Here is an 18,537-nt window from a genome sequence, read left to right as displayed (position 1 = left end):
GACATTTAGGGTATCTTGAGGTTCCAGCAGAATTTTCACCAGTGATTGGAGTCAATATTAGTGGCCACTGGAATGGTAAAGGCTGATGACAAAGGATGCACCTACGGATAGATGGAAAACAGTCATCTGAGGATGGTGGCAGTTTCAAGGACAGTGATTCTTGTGATAGAGAGGAGTGTTGGCTATGCACTTGAGAAAGGCACTAATCTTTAGAGTCCAGCAGAGAGGTGCACCTAAAGGGAACTTCATGAGGACTCCACAAAAGGAGATAAGACTTCCAGGACCAATAGTTAGGAGATACTCCTTGGCCAAATGTGTCCTTTATACATATGTTCCATTATCATCTTCCTTTAAATCTGAACACACTTTCCCCAGGGACATCAAGGTCCCTAAGGAGAGTGGATTAAAATGTAAAGAGAGATGGTAATGCATTAACTATTCTTGCAGTATCTTTTTAGTAAATACCTTTTCTAAAAGCTACTCTGGTTCCCCAGGCTGCTTGGTAATGGGAAACAATCAAAGGCAACTTAGGAGTGAAAGTGTTGGAAGTCACAACAACCATTCAGGGTTAACAGCTAAGAATCCTGAGGAGAAAAGTAGTCATTCCTCTCTGAGGATTAAAGACCAAGTTTGATGGAAGTTGGCAGATTGAATCCAGAGTGAGTGTTATAGTAGCATAGCCTAACCTCATTCTACTTTGGCCTTCCATTGTTGGGAAAAGTCATCCTTGCCTCAATGCCCTTAACTACTGAAAGCAAATAACTAGTAATTTTGATTGCTGCAAGAAACAATTTGTTTGAAATCTGGGGGGAAAAACTGTCACCACAAGGATGCAAAATGTAGGTTAGAATGTTTTTGTATTGGTGTCATTGTAACACAAATGCAAATCTTGGATCTGGCAAGTGAAACATTAGAATGTTGGACTTGGAGCCAGGAAGGGGAATTCAAGTCCAGATTCAGATAGCGATCACATGTGGGACTCTGGACAAGTCAATTAACCTCTACTTTGTAAAGAAATACTAACTTTTTTTTTTTAACTTTGATCAAATAATTTTAGCTCTTTAGGAAAATTTCCTTAAATGAGTGGGTTGATACTTCCTGAAATAGGGGTGACAGACACGGCCAATGTGGTAATTTTATTTGCTTGAATTTGAATTTTTGTCACAGAGGTTTAGTTTGTCTTTTTTTTCTCCTCCAGTGGGGAGCAGGATAGGGAAAGGGACAAAAAGAGAAGTATAAGACAGCAAAAAAGAAAAAAGTCATTGAACCATTGTTTTAAAAATTCCTAAGAGAAAGCAGAAAGGCCAAAAAGAATCGTAAAGTAGAACGACTTACAAAGTTACATGTTGAATTTTAAATATATTAAAGTTATCTGCACATAATAGAGATTCAGTTTCATGTACAATCCTTTTTCTGTCCTACTATTTATATAGATATGCCTATTTTATTTGGTGTTTATTGAAAATTCAACTTTTTGATCCAAAATTTACATTAATAAAATAGAGGATTGGACTAGATGGGTCTCTAAGGGTTCTTATTCTCTATCACGATGATTCAGCGGCAGATGAGTCTCCTTGGCCCCGAACCAGAAGGGTGACACCAGACAAAAGTTTGCAGCTTGGTTTTCAAGCTCCCCAGTTAGCTGCAGGTACTTGCAAACAGCAATGCAGACTTTTACAGAAAGATGTGTTTTCAAGCACTCGGGGAGCTTTGGCGGAGCCAGCTGTAAACACAGTCGGGTCGGTGACGATTAGATATCAGGCCCCGAGAATCTAAAGCGTGACTCCCAGGGAGAGTCACAGTCTCCCCACACCGCCCCTCCCTTCCCCTCCCTTCCGCCAATGACTAACTCCTCTCTGGCTTTGGGCTTGTCTGATAACCTCACATCACGGGTCAGGCCACCGCGCGTCAAGCTCGCTGGGAGCGATCCCACTGCCCTGGCTGTCCTGCTGGGAGCTGTGTTTGTGGTGCAGTATTAGCCAATAAAACTGCGTGGGGCGGCCAGGATCGGAGCGTCCCTAGCTGGACAGCCCATTAGCGATCTTCTAGTTAAATCTCCTTGTTTTACAGATGAGAAAACTAAGAGCGCATCCTCTCCCTTCCTCTCTCCCCGCTCCTCTCCTTTCCCTCTTCCCCTCCTCTCTAGGACAGTTCCCTTCCCTCGCCCCTCCCCACGTCTAGAATGCCCTCCCTTCTCCTCAGATCTCCCCGGCTCCCTGGGGAAGCCCTCTCCAACCTCTCTTCATTCCAGTGCCTTCTGTTAATTATTTCCTATTTATTCTGTATATCGCTTGCTTTGTATATATTTGCTTGCACGTGGTCACCGTAAACTCCTTGGGGGCATGGGCCGTCTTTGGCTTCTTTTCCGTATCCCCTGGCCGGCGTAACAAAAGGTGATTGAACTGAAGTGAAAAGATTCGATAAAGCTGACTCAGAGGCATAATTTGATCTCGGGCCTCGTGGCTCACAGCAGGGGTGTTTCCTTTACAACCGCCCCGCTCCTAAACCCGACCACTTCATTTCCCTTGGGTGGATGCGGTTTTGTTTTCGAAACAATTGCTACGAGATATCCTTTGGAGGGACTCCACACCACCCACCCTCCAATTCTGGAAGTAAACAGGCCGTCTCCGGACCCTGGGGCCCCTCGCTGTCCCCAGGAAAGGTGAACTGTCACTCTGGACAAGGAAAAATGACTAAGTCCCTGGGGACATTCTCCTCCCCTAAAGCATTCCAGAAAAAAGGGAGGGGGCCGGATGGAGGTCCCTGAGTTAGGATGAAACCATTGGACTCAAGGTGAAGAATGGGGTGGAGAGGGGGTAAGGGGCATCGCTAGGATTCCGGGCCACTGAAAGGGGCAAGGAGCGGGCGAGGTGGAAGCAGAGCCACAGGAAAGAGACACGAAAAGCAAGGCCGCCTGCACCGAGGATTAATAATGCTAGGAGAGAGAGACCGCGGCCGAGAAGACACCTAAGGCGGCGCTGGGGCACTGGCGGAGGGAAGATCGTTGGGAGGGTCTAGGAGAGGACGCGAAGGAGAGCTGCGGCAGCTGCGGCCCCGCGCTCGGCGGAGGTGGGGGGAGGAAGAAGGGGAGGAGCAGCGCCGGGCGGCTCCAGGCCCCGCCCACTGAAGGTGGGGAGAGGGGAGAGGAGGCGGGGCGTGAGCCAGGCGCCCGTCACACCCCTCCCCTCGAGCCGCCGCGGCCGCTCCCGGGGCGAGCCAAGGGGCGGACCGCATGCGTAACCCCACCCTGGAGGAGGAGGAGGCGCGACGCCCCCCATTCTTCCCCCCTCCCCTCCCTCCTTCCTGACTTGCGCGTTAGCTCGATCCTGCCGGGGGCTCACTAAACTCCGCCGGCTCCAGCGAAGGCGGCGTCGCGGGGGAGCTGACCGGGACGGGACCAGGACGGGACGGGACGGCACGGCTCCGGCTCCCTTGGGCTCAGCTCCCCTCCCTCCGGCGCGCGCCCCTGCTCCCCCTGCCCCCGCGGGCCCGGTGACCGCCGCCGACCATGAGGGCGCTCGGCCCCAGAGCCGGGCTGCTGTTGGCCATCGGCCTGGCGCTGCTTTGTCCGGTGCAGGTGAGCGCCCCTTCCCGCGACCCGGGGACCCCTGCCCCGGACCGAGGCTCCGTGGGCCGGACCCGGACGCTTGTGTCGGCCGCACCCGAGCCGTGCCGCACTCTAACCTCGGTCCTCGGGCTTCTGACCCCGGGTCACCCCTGGGCTGGGGGGGTGCTCGGCTTCTCTGCCCCCCACAGCTTGGCCTCCTCTGCACACCCCCTGCCCACTTTCTTCTCCTCTCCCCCATTTCGTCTGTCTCTCTCCTCTCCCTCCCTCTTTTCTCTCCCCAGTTTCTCTCTCTCTGTGTCTCCTCTCCCTCTTTTCTCTCCCCAGTTTCTCTCTCTCTGTGTCTCTCTCTTCTCCCTCTTCCTCTCCCTCCCCTTTGCTGCCTCTCTCCTGCGGAAGAGATGGGGGTTGCTGTGCAGGGGTTGTGGTGACCCCAGCCATGCCCCCCGGCCTGAGCGCGGTCGGGCCATCTTGGCCGATGCCCTCCCACGATGTGGAGTTTAGAGTTGTCTGAGGGGAAGAGAGGGGGGAGAGGAGACTGGAACTAAAAGGAAGAAAGGACCGCCTTGCCAGGGGGTCCTCGCCAGCTTCTTGCATGGGTTCGCTTCTCCACCATACCTGGTCAGGTGGGTTAGCTTCGGAAGGAACGGGTAAGCTTGGTGACAGTGGGGAACAAGCTTGTAACACACACCTCCCCCTTAATCCTTTGGTTTTTAGTCCGGTGGAACCTGTGGACCGCTTGTCACAATGTTTTTACATAATTGGAGAAAATGCTGAATTTCAGTTAGAATGGGAAAATGAAGATTGCAATTGTTTTGACCCCTCTAAGTTCCCTATCCCTTGAAGTCTGTCCGTAGACACTGCCCCCTTCTCCTTCCCACCAGGTTAATAAACCTTGATCTAGTCCTGCTCTATTTTACAAGTCTGAAAATTAAGGGCTCTGGAGAATGGACTTGCCAAGACATGGGGGTAATGAATGGAGAGTTGATCCAGAACTTTATTCTTTGGATTCCCTGGCCACTCACTGCTCTTTGTAGAGTAGCATGCAGTTAACCTGAGGCATTGCCCTCATATTTGTCAAATGTTATTTTAGCCTCACACCAGGGGCTTGCTTGAAAGCTTCCTTATCCTTTAAGGATTTGTCTATCCTCTTAAGGGGCGGGGCTCTTGAATCACAGCTTCCTAAGAGAGAGCGTTAAGAACCTAGTGACTTGGAGGAGTATCCTGAAGCAGGTGGATCTTATTTCTCTGTTTTTGTCCCTTTTTAATTGCTACCCTAAGAACATACCCACCCCACCCACAGGTATTGGACCTGTGATTTTATTGGTATTGGAACCTTAACTCCATTTAGCAATGAAGGTTTACACCTTCTGTGCAGTAACTTGAGAGTTGCCTAGAGCAACTTTTAGGATCATCCAGCCATTAAAATGGTTCAAGGTGACAATTGAAACCAAGTGCACACTTTTTAATAAAAATGCCATTTATAAGATCACAGTTGAAGACAGCTAAAGTATTAGATGAAAATTTATTAAGTACCCTCATTGTGTTGATTTGGGGGAGGGGGAGAGTTCCTAAAGATTGGGGTGGATACCAGCCTCTACAAAAGCTGAAAAACTGGCAAGTCAAGTGGGAACTTCCTTATAGCAGGTGTATGTGTAACTTCTGAGTGTTGTGATTTGCCCTCTCTCAAGAATGGTATATACTGGTACATTTCTACTAAAAGAGTACATCCAGGTGTAGGACACCCCAATCCTTATTTACTATACCTGGTTGGAAGGATTTGTATACCATACAAAACTGTTTTTATTTTGGTCATTTTTTAAAAATCAGATTTTTAACACTCATACTATACTACTCAAGAAAAGTAAAGAAAGTTTTGGGGAATTTTTTTCCCCTCTTAGAATCTCCAAGGAGCCAAATACCTGGTGAAAATCAAGGAGGGAGGAGAGAGAAGTTTGCCCGTTATACATCTCACTAAGTGGTGTTATATTGGCCAGTTGGCCTACTGCTATGATCATTTTTTAAAAAGGTGATCCCTATTCTGGATAATCCTGGATAATCTGGAAAGCCAATGCTTTCACCCCTACGTAGTTAGCCCTCTATAACATGCAGAGAGGGAGGTCCTTGATTAAAACTAAGTATTGCAAAATGCCTTGAAGCTTTTCCCAAGGTCTTTAAATCTTAACATAATGATAGTCCTTACAACATTCTTTTTGTTACAAAACAACTTGACTTGCTTTGGTGGTTTTTGGTCCAGTGGAATGGCTTGCTAATTAAAATCCAGTAGCTACTGTCAGTAAAAACTTCACAAACAAAGCCTCACTTCTGTTTAAAAGTGGTAATTGACAGTTTTAGGAGTGGCAAGGTAATTTCCCCGGCAATAAATCTGATCTTGACTTTGGAAGGTGGAGGGAGAGAGGAATAAGAGGCTGCTCTTGCTCAACTCTTAATTTTTTTTTTTAACAGCCGATAAGTCAAACAAAATGAGAGCATTTGGCCTGGAGCCATTTTTTTAATTTTATTTTTTTAATTAAATTATTTTGTTTTCAGTGTTTGACAGTCACTTCCATATATTTTAGATTTTCTTCCCCTCCCTCTCTCTCATTTCCCTATCCCTCCCCCACTCCTTTCCTGAAACAGCATACAATGTTATATAGTTCTATACATACTTTCCTATTAAATACATGTTGCATAGAAGAATTAAAATGAATGGGAGAAACTATTAAATAAAACAAAACAAAACATAATACAAAAGAAAATGGTCTGTTTCTATCTGCAGTCCAGTTCCATAGTTCTTTCTCTGGATGTGGAAGGCGTTTTGCCTCAAGAGTTCATTGGAAATTTTTTAAGTCCATGCATTTCAATGAAGTACTAAGTCTACTACAAAAATTCCTCGCACACTGTGGTTGTTGCTGTGTACAAAGATCTCCTGGTTCTGCTCCTTTCACCCAGCATCAGTTCATATAAGTCTTTCCAGGCTTCTCTGAAGTCTACCTGTTCATCATTTTTCATAGCACAATAGTAATCCATTACATTCATATACAACATCTTGTTCAGCCATTCCCCAATTGATGGGCATCCCCTTGATTTTCAGTTTTTGGCCACCACAAAGAGAGCTGCTATAAATATTTTTGTACATGTGGGACCCTTTCCCATTTATATGATCTTTTTGGTAACAGCCCTAGAAGTGATATGGCTGGGTCAAAGGTATGCACACTTTTGTAGCCCTTTGGGCATAGTTCCAAATTGCTCTCCAGAATGGTTGCGTCAACTCACAGCTCCACCAACAATGAATTAGTGTTCCAACTCTTCCACATCTTCTGCAACATTTATCAACTTCCTGTTTTGTCATGTTAGCCAATCATAGGTGTGATGTGGTACCTCAGAGTTCTTTTGAATTGCATCTCTCTAATCAATAGTGATTTAGAGCATTTTTTCATATCATTATAGATAGCTTTAATTTCTTCCTCTGAGAATTCCCTGTTCATATCCTTTGACCATTTATCAATTGGGGAATGACTTGTATTCTTGTACATTTGACTCAGTTTTCTATATAGTTTAGAAATGAAGCCTTTATCACAGACACTAGTTGCAAGTTCCCCAGTTTTCTGCTTCCCTCCTAATCTTGGTTGCATTGGGTTTGTTTGTGCAAAAACTTTTCAATTTAATGTGGCAAAATTATCCATTTTGCACTTCATAATGTTCTCTATCTCTTGTTGGGTCATAAATTTCTCCATTCATCTGACAAATACACTATTCCTTACTCCCTTAATTTGTTTATAGTGTCAATCTTTATACCTAGATCATGCATCCATTTGGACTTTATTCTTGTGTACAGTGTCAGGCATCAGTCTGTGCCCAGTTTCCATCATACTGTTATCCAGTTTTTCCAGCAATTTTTGTCAAACAGTGACTTCTTATCCCAGAAGCTTCAGGCATTGAGTTTATCAAACAGTAGATTGTGATATTCATTAACTACTGTGTCTTGAGTACCTAGCCTATTCCATTGGTCTACCCCTATGTTTCTTAGCCAATACCAAGTGGTTTTGATGGTTGCTGTTCAATAATACAATTTGAGATCTGGTAGGGATAGGTTACCTTCCCTAGCATTTCTTTTCATTAGTTCCCTTGATATTCTGGACCTTTTGTTCTTCCAGATGAATTTTGATATTATTTTTTCTAGCTCTAGAAAATAATTATCTGGTAGTTTGATAAGTATAGCATTGAATAAGTAAATTAATTTAGGTAGAATTGTCATTTTTATTATATTGGCTTGGCCCACCCACAAGCAACTGATGTTTTTCCACTTACTTAGATCTGACTTTGTGCAAAAAGTGTTTTGTAATTGTGTTCATATAGTCCCTGCATTTGTTTTAGCAGGTAGACTCCCAGATATTTTATGTCTTCTGTAGCTTTAAATGAGACTTCTCTTTCTATCTCTTGCTGTTGGGCTTTGTTAGTAATATATAGAAATGCAGATGATTTATTTGAGTTTATTTTGTAACCTGCAACTTTGCCAGAGTTGTTTATTATTTCAAGTAGTTTTTTACTTGATTCTCTGGGATTCTCTCAGTATATCATCATATCATCTGCAGGGAATAATAAGTTAATTTTTTCTTTGCCTATTCTAATTTCTTCAATTTCTTTTTCTTCTCTTTTTGCTACAGCTAGCATTTCTAATACCATATTGAACAACAGTGGTGATAGCATTTGACCTAGAGCCATTTTTTTTAAAAAGTATTTTTGACATTCATTTTTTTAAAAAGTTGAGTTTTGAATTCTATCCCTCCCATACTTTTTCCACCCATTGTGAAGGCAAGAAATGTGATATCAGTTACACATGAAATTATGCAAAACTTTTTCATATTAACCACATTACAAAAAAAGCAAGGAGAATTAAGAATGTGAAAAAATTATGCTTTGATCTGCATTCGGACTCCATCAGTTCTTTCTCTGGAGGCACATAGCATTTTTCATCTTAAGTCATTCATAATTGTCTTGGGTCATTGTGTTGATCAGAATAATTAAGTCATTCACAGCTGATCATTTTATAACATTGCTGTTACTGTGTATGATGTTCTTCTCATTCTGCGCACTTTACTTTGCATAAACTCATAGAAGTCTTCTCAGGTTTTTCTGAAACCATCCTGCTTGTTATTTTTTTAGCATAATAGTATTTCATCACAGTCATGTACCACAACTTGTTCAGCCATTCCTTGGTTGATGGGCATGCTCTCAATTTCTAATTCTTTGCCATCACAAAAGGAGCTACTATAAACATTTTTTGTGCATATAGGTCCTTTTCCTTTTTCTTTGATCTCTTTGTGATACAGACGTAGTAGTGGTATTGCTGGATTAAAGGGTATACACAGTTTTTTGTAGCCCTTTTGGGATAGTTCAAGATTACTCTCTTGAATGGTTGGATCCCTCCAGGACTCCAGCGATGCATTAATGTGTGGAACCATCTCTAAGGCTTGTAGTTGGCCAAAATTATTTCATAACATTTTGGAAAACATTCTTAGTTGAGGAATCCCTGTTCTTCTGTCTGTAAGTAATCATGAGTCCCCTCCCTTAATGAAAAATTATTTCAGTGAACAGAAATCAGTTGTCTCTCCCTTCCATTGGTCGTCCTTCCCCACAACTGGCAGGGCAGGGGGAAACAAGACCTTGTAACATATGAAGATTCTCATTTTGACCATGTCCAAGAAGTGTTTCATTCTGTACCCTAGTCTATCACTTCTGGCAAGACATGGATAGTATGTTTCATCATGGATTGTTTATGACATGGATTAAAGTTTTTCAGAATTATTATTTTTGCAATATTGCTATTTTATACATTGCTTTCTTGGTTCTTTTTACTCTATCAGTTTATACAGATCTTCCCAGGTTTCATGGAAACTTCCTCTTTCATAAATTTTTATGGTACAATAATATTCCATTACATTCATGTACCTTGGTTTGTTCAGTCATTCCCCAAATTGATGGGCCTTCTCTAGATTTTCAGTTCCTTGCTACTACAAAGATAATAGCTAACATTTATATAGCTCCTACTGTGTGCCAGGCATTTTAGAAAGATCTTATTTGATCCTCACAACAATGCTGTGAAGTAGGTCCTATTGTTATCCCCATTTTACAGTGAAAAAAACACCGTGGCAAACAGTTTGTCCAGTATGACACAGCTAGTAAGTCTTGAAGAGAGGATTTGAACTCAGGTATAATGGAACTCCAGGCCAAATACTCTATCCTGTATCATCTACCTGCCAAAAATTGCTGGAAAATATTTTTGTACAGATGAGTACTTTTCCTTTTTAATCTCTTTGGGGTTACAGGCCTAGTAATGATATTGAAGGGTCAAAGGGAATTCACAGTTTAGTAACTTTGGACATAGTTCCAAATTGCTTTGGTAGGCTTTCTTTTTTTTTTTTTTTGAATTCTTTGTTTTCAGTGTTCAACAGTCACTTCCATATATCTTAGATTTTTTTCCACTCCCTCCCCCTCATTTCCCCCTCCCTTCTCACTCCCTCCCTGAGACAGCCACAATCTTATATGGGTTCTACACATAAGAAAATGGGATTTAACAGAGTTGAAAGTTGAGCCAGCTCAATAGGTATTAGGCAAAAAGTTAGACCTTTTGACTTGAGAAGGTGAGAGGTGGGGAAACACTGAAACAGGGCAACATTGTTTTTTCTTAGTTAATACTTTGATAGATTGTACCTTATTTTCTTTTTTTGGAGAGGGGAGGAAGTTAAATTTCAACCTGAATGTCATATATTAGTAATTCAAAGAAAATTCTTAGTTGCAGATGGTTAGAGACAGGCTGAATAGGTCTTTGTGATACTCCAACTGTTGTATTACTCAGAGCAAAGAATCCCTCATTATAATCCAAACAACATAATCTCTGTTTCTGAGGCCTTGCCCCCTTTAATAAATTTTAGGGATATTTGTCAGAATTTTTGTTTTGTTATTTGTAAAAGTAAGATGGGTGTCACCTTCAAGAAAATTAGTACCTACTGATCCAGGTTTAGAAACAGCCTTTAACTGGGCATTCAGAGTATATCCATGATGTTTCTCAGACACTTACTAGTTATGTAACCTTAGGCAAGTCACTTAACCTGTTCCCCTCAGTTTCCTTCTCTGGAAAATGGAGATAATCATGTAGCTACCTTTCAAGGTTCTTGTGGGGATCAAATGAGATAATAATTGCTAAGTACTTAGAACAGTGCCTGGCACATAGTAGGTACTGTGTAAATGCTTAAATGTTTAAAGGAGAATGTACATAATAATAAAGAGCTTTACAAAATTTAAATTGCTTTATTATGTACATTCTCCTTTAAATTATATATACCCCTTATTACAGATAAGCCAAAGCTCAGAGAAGTTAAATAATTTGTTCATATTCACCCAACTAGGAAGTATTAGAAGTAGAATTTCATGATAATACTAACAATAACTAGCATTTGCATTGCCTAAGTTTACATAACTAGTAAGTGTCAGATTAGTTTTGAACTCAGAACTCTGACCCCCAAGTCCAGAAATGACCTTTAGGTAGTTATTTATGTAACTTTTCGCTTTTCACCAACCCTATGTGAATCCTATTATATAGAAGAGATATGACTTATGTCACTTTTTGAGAGGGAACTGAGACATGAATTAAAGTGATTGACCCAAAGGCCACTTGGTTGGAGGTGGAACTGGAGTCATTGCTCAGTTTTTGTGACTCTTATTTACTAGTCCATTGTGTCTCATCAGAATGGGAATTTGGAAATATTTAAACCCTTAAAGGGCAGTGTATAGTGCAGTGTTGTACCCTAGTGCATGGACAGTTTGCTTTGGGATGTGTATTAGCCCTACTCCCAAAGTCTAGGTTGAGATGAAACTCTGTAGAAACATTCTAACATTCACACGTATTCTATATAACTGTCATCTCTTCCAGCTAAAACTGATCTCACCTTCCTCTAGTTTTCTTATGGCACTTGATCTGGATAAACTTTTTTGCTGCCACATCCTACCTTGAATTGTGTATTTGTTTGTCTTTCTATGTATTGTTCCTCCCGGAGTGAAAGCATTTTAAAAGAAAGACATTTTTTTCCTTCCTTGCATCTATAGTACTCTGCATGGTGCCTAGCTTGTAGTAGGTCCTTAATAACTTTCTTTTTAATTGAAGTAGAAGAAACTGGTGAAGACTGAGGATTGTTGACTCAGTGGTAGATTGAGGTAATATCATTCTTTTTGCTAATTTGAGACACTGTCTCACTCAGACACTCAAGAAAAAAATGTTCTCACAAAGACCTGTTTGTAAAGCTTGCTCTGAAGGTAGATAAAGTCACTAATGTCAGGAAACCTGTTGCCTTTAAATCTTACTTTTAATAATTAATATTATTTATTAACAAATAAACGTTATTCTTTTGGGTCTTATGTCTCAGTGCTTAAAGCTTCTAGATATGCTTATAAAATATTCTTACGACATTAACTTAAAACCAATGCCACCATAATCTTAAAAGTATTAAAACTTAGAAGTCTTAAAGTCCTACAGTCCTTGGTTCTTGACCTTGTACTCACTGTCTAGTTTTTTATTCCATTTCTCAGGTACCTTACCCTCACGTTGAGAGCACTGTACTATAAGGCCTACTCAGGGTTGATCAAGGCACACAGTCTCTACCTGCAAGAATTTTAACTTTAGTCGTAGAACTAGGTTGTTTTGTTGCCAAAACAAAAAATGGTTTAAAAAATGTTCTTTATGGTATTAACAAAAAACTTCAGTGGCGTTTGGGATTTAAAAATTTAAACCTTCATTTTTTAAGATCCGTTTTAATTTCATTCGTCAACATTACAGATGACTTGGCGTGATGTGGTAGTTTATTATCATTACACGCTTAGTAATTGGATATTGCCAGATCTGATCTTGTAAGGTCCTTCAGAACTGTTCTCTTTTTTCCACTTTCATAAACCAGTGTTTGATGGCAATTGAAAGATAGCAGATTTGAAGCTTCAAGGTATCTTAGAAGCCATTTAGTCCAACCCCGTTATTTTATAGATGGGACAGCTAGGTGGAGCAGAGAGCTGAAGCCAGGAGTCAGGAAGACCTGAATTCAAATGTGCCCTCAGATTATACTAGCTGTGTGACCCTGGACAAATCATTTAACCCCTCAGTTTCCTCATCTGTCAAATGAGGATAATAATGACACCTACTTCCCAGGATTGTTGTGAGGATTAAATGAGGTGATTGATTGAAAAGTGCTTAGCACAGTGCTTGGCACATTAGTAAGTTCTATATTAATGTTAGCTATGATGAAGTTTATGAAGAAACTGGGTTAAAAGGGGTTAAGTGATTTCTCCAAATACAGGTAGAGAATATCATGGTTAGCATTTGAAGCCAGGTCCTCAGTTTTTCACATTTTTGCTTTAAGAATTTAGAAGTTTATTTTTTTTAATCAACTTTAGTTTATCTGGTACCATTAATATAATAGACATTTTAACAAATTACCTTAAAAGATTTTACTGATCTAGTTCTAGCTTTTGTTCAAAGTGGAGTTCCACTGAAAAGTTTGAGAACCATTGCCATATTAATGTACTCCTTGAAAGTGCAAGAACTGTATGATCTTTTAACTTAGCAGACATTACTATTATTAAATACCCAAAATAACTTGTAACACTGCTGAGAAAATAATATTGCAGAATAATGGTTCCCCAATAATTCTTGGAGACATTGCTGTTCATGAAACTTTTTTAGGTGACTTTTCCCCATTCAAGTATATTAATTTATTAAACAGGCATTTTTTTTTGAGCACCTCCTACAGAAGAGGCCCTGTTATGGGTGCTGCAGATACAAAGAAAAATAAAATGGTCCCTGCCTCCAAGGAGCTTAATTCTGCTGGGGATAAACAAAATAGACAAATCAATACCAAATATGTACAAGACATATGTGGGGTGGAACATTAAAAACTGGGACATCAGGAAAGATCTTTTGTAGAAAGTGGCTCTTGAGCACATCTTTGAAGAAAGGAAAAGATTCCAGAAGGCAGAAGTGAGGAGGGCTTACTTTCTGGAAAGGAGAATAGTGTGTGCAAACACTTGGAGGCTGCATGTTGAATGTTATATACAGATAAGTGGGCCAGTTTGGCTGGAACATAGAATGTGTAAGGGTGAATCAATCAAGAAATAGAGCCTGGAACCATATTGTTTTGTGTTTTAAATGCCAAAGGAAGGAATATGCATATTGCATCCTAGAGATGGTTAGGAGCTTCTAAAGCTTCCCTCGGTTGTATCTCTAATTCATCCTTTATATCTTGTTTGTCTCTTCCATCTGACTGTGAGCTCCTTGAGAGCAGGGCCTGTCTTTTGCCTTCCTTTGTATCCCCAGTGCTTAGTACAGTTCTTGATACATAGTACATGCTTCATAAATGCTTATTGACCAAATGACTTGAACAGGAAGTGATATAGGCTGAGCTGCACCTTGGGAATGTCATTTTGGCAACTGTATAGATGATGGATTAGAGCAAGGATAGATTGGAGATTGGGGGATCAATAGCTGCATCCTACCAAAAAAAAAAGTCCATGCAAGAGGTAAGGAAAGCCTGAACTGGATGTATGAGTTGAGAGGTGAATGTGAGGGGTAATTATGGGGCAGAATCATGTGATTTGAGAATTGATTGGACCTGAAGGCTAAGGGTTAGGGAAGAAATAGAGGTTGTGAATCTAAGTGACTGGATAATGGACCATCTACAGAAATAAAGGTTTTTTTATCTGGCAGATACTGCCTCCATATGGATAGCTAGCCTCATTCTTATTTAAAACAGCTACAAAGGCTTAATCTAGAACAGATTTAGAAATAACCTCTCCTTCCTCTGAAATATTATAGCCCCTGGGTGTCTATCTTGTTGGAATGTAAACTCTGGGATCCATGTCTTACTCTCCTTAGCTTCCATGATGCCTCATGTATATCTAATACCTTGAAAACGCTGCCAGACCTTTGCTTCTAGTCAAAAGTCAGAGCGTCTCAGGAAGCCTGTTGCATACCACAGGTGTTTCCTAGACTTGGGGTGGCGCATCAGGGATGTGGAATATGAAGAAGTATAGTACTTAGTTGTCCTGTGAATCACAGAAAGGGTAGCTCTGAATTTAGTGTCCTTTAGAGAAGGAAAGTTGTATTTTGACTCCTGATGTCTCAGAGTAGAAAGAGAATCTAGTAGTCTGATTCAGCCTCTTACCTTAAACAGGAGTGTTCTTTTTTTTAATCTTTCAGTTTTTTTAAATTTTGGGGTTTTTACTTTTAGTTTTCACTTTTTATTAACTTCCAATTTTTTTCTCCTTCTCCCCTTCCCGAGACAGCATGTGATCTGATATGCTATACATGTGCGATCATATTAAACATTTCCACATTAGATATGTAGTGAAATAAGAACCAGAATAAAAGGGAGAAACCATGAGAAATGAAGAAAAAAAGAGAGAATAGTGTGCTTCCATCTGCATTCAGACTCCATGGTACTTTCTCTGGATATGGATAGTATTTTCCATCATGAGACTTTTGGAATTGTCTTAGATCATTGTATTGCTGAGAAAGCTAAGTCTCCTGGAGCTGGTCATGGAACAATGTTGCTATTACTGTATAAGTGTTCTGGTTCTGCTCACTTGATTCAGCAAGTTCATGCAAGTCTTTCCATTAAACAAGTCTTCTTTGCAGTGTCACTGACAGCAGTCACCTGGCCTTTCATTGGTACCTGCCCTTTGAGTCCTTCTAGCAGTAGAGAATTCACTGCTTCATGAGGGATCACCATTCTGTTTTTAGAGCATTCTCATTTTTAGAAAATTCTTTACATCAAGTCAGAATTTGTTTTCCTCTATGTAATTTTTACCCAGTGATCTTTTCTTTTTGTCCTTTGTGGAGCCCTGCAGTATAAATTCTAGTCTCTCCTCCCCATGGCAACCCTTTGGATATTTGAAGACGGTGTGTCAGGTCTGTTTTCCAGGCTAAAGGAAGAGATTGAGTTTGCTGAACTCATCCTATTTGCTTCCAAGCCCCAATGACTCCTTGTCACCTCTAAGATCAAATATAAACCCCTTTGTCTTCTAGAGCAGGATTTATTAAACGTTTTCTACTCACAAACCCTTCAGTGCCTCTAAACTATGGGTCAAAATCCCATATGGAGTCATGACCCATAGTTTAAGAAATGCTGATCTAGAACTCCTCATAACCTGGCCCCTTCATATTTTTATGCTTTTATACATTATTCCCTTTCCCACAATCTATAGTGAAGCTAGGTGGCACAGTGGATAGAGTGCCAGGCCTGGAGTCAGAAACACCTGAGTTCAAATTCAGCCTCAGACATACTTATTATCTGTGTGACCCTGGGCAAGTCATTTAACTCTGTCTGCCTCAGTTTCCTCATCTGTAAATGAAGTGGAGAAGGAAATGGCAGAGCACTCCAGTGTCTTTGCTAAGAAAACCTCAAATGGGGTCAGAGAGAGTCAGACATGACTGAAAAATGACTAAACAATAACACAGTCCAGCCATTGTGGGCTCCTTGCTGTTCCTCACACAGACACTGCATCCTCCAGCTCCGTGCTCCTGTCTGAAATGCTGTCTCCCCCAAACTCTGCCTCTGAGTCCTTGGCCTCCTTCAGGACTGAGCTCAGTGTCATTCTTTGGAGGAAGACTTTCTTTGGTTTTCCCAGCCAGTATTTATTGCCTTCCTTTTGTATCTACTTTACATATATATCCATATACACACACATATATAATGGATATACACACATGTTTGTATGTGTACATGTATGTATGCACATGCATAAATACACACAGCTACATACACACACATTTTAAATAAATTTTTGTTGATGTATTTCATTTTTATACATCACCAAAATTTCCTCCCAGTATATGTGATGTTCCCAAAGAACCATCTCATATAACATAACATTTTAAAGATAATAAAAGAAATGAAATCAGCAAAACTGATCAATACATTAAGAAAAAGTTTGCAGATGTGTTACTGTAATTCACTTATGTGTTATTTTTGTGTACTTTTAAAATAATATTTTGGTTCCCCCCAATTACGTGTAAAAACAATTTTTAACATGCATTGTTTTTTAAGTTTTGAGTTCTAAATTCTATTCCTCCCTCTCTCTCTCCCCACCTCCCAAGTCAGTAAGCAATCTGATATAGGTTATACATGTACAATCATGTAAAACATTTCCATATTAGTCATTTTGTGCATCACTTATTATTATTTCATACTATAGTGAATTTGCATATATCCCTTTGATTGTGAGGGACCTTTGTTTAAACCCCTACCATCCAGTACAATCCTCTGTCTTTAATGCCTGTAGAGTGAAGGAACTAGTAGATTGAGCACTTCCCTGAAGTTGCTTTAAGCAGATTGTTATAGTTTTTCTTTAGTTACCTTAAAAAAATGGTCAGATGTGCTTTAAGAATACTTAGTGTCTTTTTTCTGTGACATAGGGTTGAAGAACCTGTGTGGTTAATCCTCACTGTCAGTCTTGCCATTAAGGTTACTTTCAGTAACTCTGATTTCAGGGTGCTGCCACCATTACCTAGAATTGAAACTTTGCTGGATAATTTCAAACTACATCCTCTTCCTTCTGATAAATTTTTTAAATAACCTTGTGACTGTCACATGAGGAATGAGTGGCTCTTGAGAAACTTTTAAGTAAGAGATTTGTTGCCTTGAATGATTAAATGATACCCTTGAGGCCACTTACATCAACATAATCTTTGTTTTCGCTGATCTTGAGCCTCTTGACCTAGGCACTCTGCATTCTTCCTACCTTGGTTTATTCCAGCTAACCCAAATGTATCTAAAACATCCCTTAGTTCCTTGTGTGATGAGAGATTGTAGGATTGGGTAGCATTACGTCATGAGCCTGTGAATTAGAGATTAACCCCTTGTCCCCACCTTTCCATACCTGGCTGGTTTGCTCCTGCTGGCAAGTCTTTCCTCTTCACACCTGAAACTCTCTTTTCCCCCTCTCAGTACTTAACGAAGCCCTAAATAGAAAAGTTGGTAAATATCACTTCCTTAAAATAGCTTTCCATTTGTGTGTGCCACTACCAGATATGGGAAAGCAGAATTCTGATTCTGAGTACTTCAATAAATGTTTGCCTAAGTACTTAAACAAAAACTCCAGAAGACCTCCTTTTTAAAGTTATCTGTCCCTCCAATCCTTGGCTTGAAGGAGGGAGTCGTGCTTAGAGCAAAGGCAATCTTTAGATCAGGGGTTCTTAATCCTTTTATGTCATGGACCGCTTCTCAGAATGATATTTATAAATGCATAAAATTAAATACATAGGATTGCAAAGGAAACCAATTATTGAAATTCAGTGATTGAAACATTTTTTAAAATAAGTTCACAGAACCTAGGTTAAGAACCTCTGCTGACTTCAGGTTCTTATTGTTGAAATGTGTTTTGGCATTAAGGTTGTTCGTATTTGACTTGATTACAGAATTTTGGGTTCTTTGTTTAGGTGTTTTCACAGTCGTGTGTTTGGTATGGAGAGTGTGACATAGCATCTGAAGGTAAGAGATACAACTGTGAATACTCGGGGCCACCAAAACCATTGCCAAAGGATGGATATGACTTAGTGCAGGTGAGTTTATTATGTTTTTATTATGTCTATATTATAAAATAGGAAGCAAGGTAATACAGTGGTTAGAGCCTAGGACCTGGAGTCAGGAAAACCTGAGTTCAAATCCAGGCTCAGATCCAAGCTCTGTAACCCTGACTCCGGATGTCTGTCAGCTTCAGTTTCCTCATCTGTAAAATGAGGATAATACTAGCACCTACCTTCTAGGGTTGTTATGAGGATAGAAAGAGATAATATATATAAAAGACTTGGCAGACTTTAACATGTCTTGTTAATGATGGTTATCATCATCATTATTATTGTTACAAATATTCAAAACATGGCTCACTCTATGCTATATCATGTGTGGTATCAACAAATATTTTAATGG

At 40.5% G+C, this 18,537-nt stretch overlaps 1 protein-coding gene and 1 long non-coding RNA gene across 4 annotated transcripts in view; one reads left to right on the top strand and one right to left on the bottom strand.

The window, feature by feature from the left end:
• Positions 1-2,135: 2,135 nt before the first annotated feature.
• LOC140501134 (uncharacterized) lies at positions 2,136-3,046 on the bottom strand. The gene is made up of 2 exons (XR_011966075.1): positions 2,968-3,046; positions 2,136-2,402 (listed from the first exon to the last, which is right to left on the bottom strand). It is a non-coding gene; the product is annotated as an uncharacterized lncRNA (long non-coding RNA).
• A 260-nt stretch (positions 3,047-3,306) lies between these two features.
• Positions 3,307-18,537, top strand: part of NPC1 (NPC intracellular cholesterol transporter 1) — a 55,876-nt gene continuing 40,645 nt past the window's right edge. For 2 of the 3 annotated variants that reach the window (XM_072604387.1, XM_072604386.1), the window contains exons 1-2: positions 3,309-3,577; positions 18,048-18,170. In XM_072604387.1, the coding sequence (XP_072460488.1) occupies positions 3,509-3,577; positions 18,048-18,170 (192 nt within the window). In that variant the 5' untranslated portion in view covers positions 3,309-3,508. Of the gene's footprint in view, positions 3,578-18,047; positions 18,171-18,537 lie in introns of all 3 variants that reach the window. The other variant, XM_072604388.1, reaches the window with a different exon arrangement.

The sequence above is a fragment of the Notamacropus eugenii genome, chromosome 4 (genome assembly GCF_028372415.1).
Source record: "Notamacropus eugenii isolate mMacEug1 chromosome 4, mMacEug1.pri_v2, whole genome shotgun sequence".
NCBI classification, from domain to species: domain Eukaryota; kingdom Metazoa; phylum Chordata; class Mammalia; order Diprotodontia; family Macropodidae; genus Notamacropus; species Notamacropus eugenii.
This window is presented reverse-complemented; position numbering and strand designations above follow the sequence as displayed.